General features: G+C 35.1%; 1 protein-coding gene across 1 annotated transcript; it reads right to left on the bottom strand.

The window, feature by feature from the left end:
* Nucleotides 1-3492: 3492 nt before the first annotated feature.
* LOC104109189 (pentatricopeptide repeat-containing protein At5g55740, chloroplastic) lies at nt 3493-6651 on the bottom strand. The gene has a single exon (XM_009618417.4). The coding sequence runs from the start codon at nt 6523-6525 to the stop codon at nt 4003-4005; it is 2523 nt and encodes an 840-aa protein (XP_009616712.1). The 5' UTR covers nt 6526-6651; the 3' UTR covers nt 3493-4002.
* Nucleotides 6652-6971: the final 320 nt, after the last annotated feature.

Raw genomic sequence — 6971 nt, 5'->3', positions numbered from 1 at the left:
GAATCCTCGATTTTGGTTCGAGCTTGATTTCGGCTCGAACTTGGGATCTTGGTTCGAGCCCTCGAATTGATTCCAAGTCGATGTAGGTTGGTTTTTGGATTATCAGTACGATAGATCTACCCGCGTCATAGTTCGATCATTGTTCGAGTTTGATTATGATATCGATCTCAACACGGACCGGCCTTCCCGGGTTCTAGGTTAGTTCGTGCTCCCTTCGGGACCTTACTTCGATATACCACCCTTCGAACCGTACCGGACACGCCAAGGCTGAAATCTATTTCGACCGTATACAGGCGTCTTTCTTTTTCCTTAGTATCGTACAATAATTTTGGTATTTTTGGTAAAAATACATTGATTTATTGCATTTTCTTTTTAAGAATCCTAAACCTAAGGTGGCATTAATTGTTGATTCTTCTTTTTCCTTGTATCATAGGAAATTTGTTAAGAGAATTCTTAATCCAAAGCGATATTAGAGAATCCGACCTTTTTACACTACTTCAGCAATTTTGGTTCTTCCAACCAAAAACAAAAAAAAAAAAAAAAAAATCATATTCACGATGACAATTTTATCCAATTCAGAATGCACTAACCAAGGATAAAAAAGGCAAATATATTTTGCTAAAGACATTCGTGATTTTATATTATTATTATTATTATTAGATAATTTTAATGTACGTGTGTTACACGTATTATTCCGTGTAGATCATTAAAATGATATGTCAAGATAGTGAATTTTATCATGCGAAATTTCATATGTGCTTAAATATGGTAATTGAAACACATCTATTGAAACAAAATGTGATTGATCAAAATTTGTATTACAGTATAATTGTTAGCAGATTTTTCAAAGAAAGAGGCGGAACTTATATTTAAAAAAAAGAAAGGAACAGACTCCATTCGACAATATTGCCTTCAAATGTAAATTTGGTATTGAGAGATATACTTTTCCTGGCTTTATCAAGCCCTTAGTCTAGTGAGTACTAAAATTGAGATAAAGATTTTGTAAAGAAGAACCTAACAAGTTTTTATTTCAAGGTTTTGTGCTTTTATAATAACATAAAAAAAATATATAAAGATTTATGATTAAAAAACATGTATTTTGAAATATTTTTTTGTTTCTAATGTGAACATGAAGATTTGGAACAAAACTTGTAAGGTTGGAAAGGAGGTTCACTATTTGCATTATACCACCGTACAAAAATATAATAAAATTATTCGTAAACTGAAAAGCTAATAAAAGGAAACAATAAAGTTCTTTAAAACAATTAGGTTCTTTAATTAAGTAAGAGGTCAATGATTAGTACAAGAAAATAATGAGTTTATAAAATAATATATAATTTTTTCAACTATGAATATTTGTTATTTTTTTATTTTTTCTGATATTCTTTATGAAACCTGAATGTGATTACTAAAAGATGTGTACCAATTGTCGTAATATTGGCATAGGCGAACAAACCAGTAGGTAAAATTATTTGATGGCTTTCCCTCTCGAGAAGTATTGCTTATCAAAATTAAATGAGCATAAAAAGCTGTTGAACCCCATAATAAACCTTAGAAGAAGCTCATATGCTAGGTAATTGAAAACATGAAAAATAAACACAAATTAACAACAACATTTGAGATATGAATGGGTAATATACATCATAGACTATTTCATCTGGGTCAATGTCATCCAAACTCCTAAAAATTACAACATAAAAAGAAGAATTAGCATATTCCAGATCTTTTTATATAAAGATTACGTGCCTTTTCTTCTCAACTCAAGGATATTAAAATGTAGATTAAGTGAACTCAAACGAAATTTTCTGAAAATGTTGCTGTGTATAAAATAAAAAACTAAAACTAATACTAATAAATAAGAAACAAACAAATAGTTGGAGAATATTGAAGAACAAGAAAGAAAATCGGATACGGATACGTATTCAAGTATTATATCAAATTAACTTTATAAGATGTAAAGTGTTTGGTAAAAACGAAAAATAAAAAGTGAAGTGAAAAATTACTTATGTCGGTGGTGCTTCTACTTTAGAGTATATGAAGGTTATGAGTGAAATTATGTCCAACTATTCCTTTATATATACACCTAGATTAGTACGTAATTTTGTGGTTCAAATAAGGAATAATTCATATAAGGTAAATTCTAAATGATTTTAATGTTCCAACTATTAGGTATGGTTTGAATAAGGGAAAACTAAAATTACAATTTTGTCTAATGTAAAATGCATATCTAAAGGGTAAAAAAGACGAACGATATTTTGTTAAAGACTTTCGTGCTTTTAATATAAAGATAGATACATGATATCATATGATAATTATGTTTTGAAAAGGCTTCTGCATACATAAAAGAGAGGAATATTTAGGGGTTTGATTCACTCGGATTGGATAATGTGTCGGGTGTCAATGACGTGGGCTTGGGTCGTGATAGTAGTTATCCTCGTTAGTGGGCGGTCACAGTTGAGTTCAACTAACTTTTCTCACATGGTTTTCTGACTACATGAGAGATTCCAGTGCTACATCTGGCCTGCAGTCTCATGATTCTGAAGCAAAAAGACATCAAATAGAAAAACAAGAGACCAATAATCATTGGAATAGGAAATTTAATCAGTACTATTTTCACATAACGTTTTGTGTTATTTAAAAGTATGTATTAACATATGTTTTTATTATTTTGGACAGCTTACTCAAAGATATCAATTCTTGATTACAGTTTTAGAGAAGTTGATATACACAATTCATTACAACCAGTGGCAGACCAAGGATTTTGTGCAAGCGGGTCCAATCTTAGAAGTACATAACTTTAGTCATAAAATAGTAGTTGTCAAGTGGGTTCAAATAAAATATTTATACAAAATTTACGCAGCTTTAATCCTAATTTATACATATACACAGTATTATTTTTTGATTAAGCGGGTTCAGTTGAACCCGCTTGCCACCACGTGCGTCCGCCACTGCATATACACAATATTATTTTTTGACGAAGCGGGTTTAGTAGAACCCGCTTTCCACCATGTGCGTCCGCCACTGATTACAACATCCATGACCATGTTTGTAAAAACCCTCTTTACTTCCTAGATGGATAAACAACATTATTCCAGACCGACAAGCATCAAGATTGAAATGCCATTGTCGCATTTAGTTCCCCTCTAAAAGAAATATTTGCAACATAACATATGGTAGTATCAATTACCTTGTGGATCAATGCATAAAAGAGCATTCATCAACTTGAACCATATATGTTAGAGCCTCACTTGTGCTGTCATCCTAGAAAAGTTTATCTAGATTTGTTTCTCCATTTTCTTGCAAACAATAGATAGATGGCAGTGCCCAACTTTCATGGAAGGCTGTGAATCAGTAGAAGAATGAAAAAGGATACACAGAAAGCATTTGTGGTCCAACACATTGAACTCATTTTTCAGGGTAAATGCTTGTCACTAGAAAAAGATGCCAAACTGTATACTTATACAGCAGACTCAATAGTTTTAAAGATTTCCATTTTGTCTGTAGTACCACAACCTAGAACAATGGAAGGAATTCCTTTAGAAAACTCATGTTGGATCATCTCTGTCCTCAATCGATTTCCACTGCTTCACAAATGGAGAGGCAGGCTGTCCAATCCATAAATCAATCCTTGTCGTGAATCAAATGATTGAAGTACAGTTGCTTGTAGGAAATGTCCACTGCTTGTTCCACGAGGATAGGACTTCACTTGACCATATCCAAGTTGCGGCTAGCACACCGAAGAAATCATTTCACTCACAAAGAATAATGTTGTCTCATCTAATTCTCTTATCCATCAGGAAAATTGGTATATTCTGGTCCAGCATAAAAGCTTTAATGTTGTCTCCTGAAGACGAACGCAAATATGTTACCTCACAGGTGATTACATGCTTTGACATTCTCGTATGTTGGGGCTCTTCTCGTCCTCAAGCCATATTTAACCTCTAAAGATTGTCACCTTGAAAGTGTCTGATTAACATGAGCTTAGTTTGCAAATTGATACCCTCAGCTGTCGAAAGAGAGTCTAGTAAGCTGCATTTCCCAATCCAGCAAAGCCAATATTGTACTTATTTCCTGTATGTGTGAATGCCACCTGTCTCCTGAAACAAACATATGAAACTCTGTTCCAACTTGAATCCAACTGTATCCAGGTCTTTTCCTAAGACCCTTTTTTTTCATCAAATCCCTTAGTTTTGAGACTTCATCCCATCTTCCAGTTGTTGCATATGCATTTGAAAGTGAGACATAGTGTCCTGAATTATCTGGTTCCATCTTAATTAAAAAATTAGCTATATGTTCCTCTACTTCTGTCTCTCCGAGTTCTCTACAAGCCACAAGTAGTGATTCAAAAACATTTGCATCAGGTTTGAAAGGCATCTTCTGAATGATCTGCATAGCTTCATAGAGATCACCGCCCCTAGAGAGAAGACTGATCATACAACCATAATGTTCCAAACTTGGCTTCATATTATACAAAGAGACCATGTCATAAAGAACAGCTAAACCTTCTTTTACCAGTCCAGCATGACAACAAGAGGATAGGACACTAGTGAAGGTTATGCTGTCTGGTTTCACGCCTCCCTTGCATAGACGTTTGAACAACGCAAGAGCTTCTACAGCACAGCCATGCAAAGCATAACCAGATATCATAGCATTATACAAGGGTAATTCCTTTTCTGGGATCAGATTAAAAACGCATTTCGCACAATTTAGATTTCCGCATTTAGCATACATATCAACTAATGAAGTTGCCACTGGAAGAGATAATGGAATCTTTTGCCTTAAAATGTATCCATGAATGGCTCTTCCATCGTGCAGTGATGCTATATTTATAGAAGCTGAGAGGGAAGCAACAATACTTGCACTATTTGGTCGATAACCTGCTTCAAGCAGCTTTTTAAAATATGTAAGGGCCTCACTACTGTAACCATTTCGAGATAGACCACTGATAAGAGTAGTGTAAGTAACTATATTAGGGTCTAAACCAACAGCTTTCATTTGTGTAAACATGTCTATGGCCTCATTTATCTGTCCATTTCTTAAGAAACCAAGAATTACGGAATTCCAAGATATGGTATTTTGCGGTAGACCATACAGCTGCATCTGGTAAAACAATCTTAACGACTCACCACTCAAACCCATTTCTGCATAAGAAGCCAATAACGCATTCCACAAAATTAGATCTTTCTCTTTGGTGTAGTCAAAAACCCGTCTTGCATCAGGAATTTTCTCACATTTGGCATACATATTTATAATACCACTAGCCACAATTACATCCTTGTCAAAATTGTGTCTGATACAAAAACAGTGCCCCTCTTTGCCAAGCTTTAAATTCCTTAAATCTGCTGAGGCAGATAATATTGATGACAGTGTCACAGAGTCAAACCTAAAGCCTTTCAATCTCATCAAACAAGACAAGCTGAGAGCCTTGTCAGTCTGACCAGATTGTACATAACAAGATATTAACAAGTTCCATGTTACCACATCTTTCTCAATCAGCCTATCAAATATTAGCTCAGCATCATCAACCAAACCAACTTTAGCATAAAAGTTTATAAGAGAACTCCCCAAAATGTTATCTAAATCTAATCCACTCAGAATAGATATAGCATGTGCTTGCTTACCTTCTTCCAAAGCACATAAATTGGCGGAAGCTGAAAGAAGGCTTGACAGAGTTACACGAGTTGGTTCAATCCCTTCAGTCCTCATATCATAGAAGACTCCAATAGCTTCCTCATTGTATCCGTTTTGCATATAACTCACAATTATTGAGTTCCAGGCAACTACATTTCTTTCAACCATACAATCAAAAACCTTTCTTGCATCGGTCAAAACCCCACATTTTCCATACATATCAATGAGACTACTCGCTACAAATACACAACCTTCAAAACCTAATTTCAAGACATGCCCATGAACACATTTCCCAAAATCAACAAAATTTAGGGCACCACAAGCTTTCAGAACATTTGGGAGAACAAAATTGTCGCCTAAAACGCCATTTTCTAGCATTTCAACGAATCTCCACAAAGCTTCTTCTGACAAATTCATCCTGCAACCTAGTCCAATAATTGCCGCCCAAGAAAACACATTCTGTTTTCTCATTCTGCAAAACAGATGGTTGGAAACGTCAAAAGCATCACACTTTGCGTAGAAAATCACAAGCTTTGTCTCAATGTACTCATTCTTGGCAAAGAAATCACCATTCTTCAGAATCTTTGAATGAATTTGCTGACCCAATTGAAGGTCTCGCTCGTAGACACAGCCTTGGAGGAGTTCACCATAGAACTCAGGTCCAACGTACAGACTTCGGTACTCCATTTCGTTGAGAAGGTCCGCAGCTTCTTGAAGTTGACCTTCTTTGCATAGAGACCCAATGCGTTTGAAGTAAGATTTATGGAGACGTTTATCGTTTCTGCCATCTTCTTGGTAAGTTATGAAATGAGTGTGTGGGAGGTTGAGAGATGTTTTCCGTTTAAGGGTAAGGGTGTGTGGGTTTGTGGTGGGGTTAATGGGCAGTGAAGCCATGCATGTAGCAGCTGCTTAATTGTATCGTCTGAACTCTGAAAAAGAGTACAAGATGGATATGGTGATCATTTAGGCCATACAAAACACTTAGGGTGTTTTTGTCATTTTAGCACCTACAACAAAGAGTACAAGTTTCTTTCATCTTGTTTTCTCCTCTTCTCGTAATACTTAGTGAAATTTCTATTTGTATGTTTAGCTTGAGATTTATTTCTAGTCGAGCTAAAAGCTCACACACTACTCCATTGCATTGCGTTCAAAAGAAATGGGAATTTGTACGTGTAACGATCCGACCGGTCGTTTTGATTACTAGCTTTTCTTTTTGTGTTTCGAGACTTTTCACGGCTCTATTTTGATGATTGCATATGTGGTCCGTGTCGAAATTCGAAAAATATAAATGTGAATTTTTAAAGAAACTGAGATTTTTGACTTTAAAAATGACTAGAGTC

The sequence above is a fragment of the Nicotiana tomentosiformis genome, chromosome 8, assembly GCF_000390325.3.
Source record: "Nicotiana tomentosiformis chromosome 8, ASM39032v3, whole genome shotgun sequence".
NCBI lineage: Eukaryota > Viridiplantae > Streptophyta > Magnoliopsida > Solanales > Solanaceae > Nicotiana > Nicotiana tomentosiformis.
This window is presented reverse-complemented; position numbering and strand designations above follow the sequence as displayed.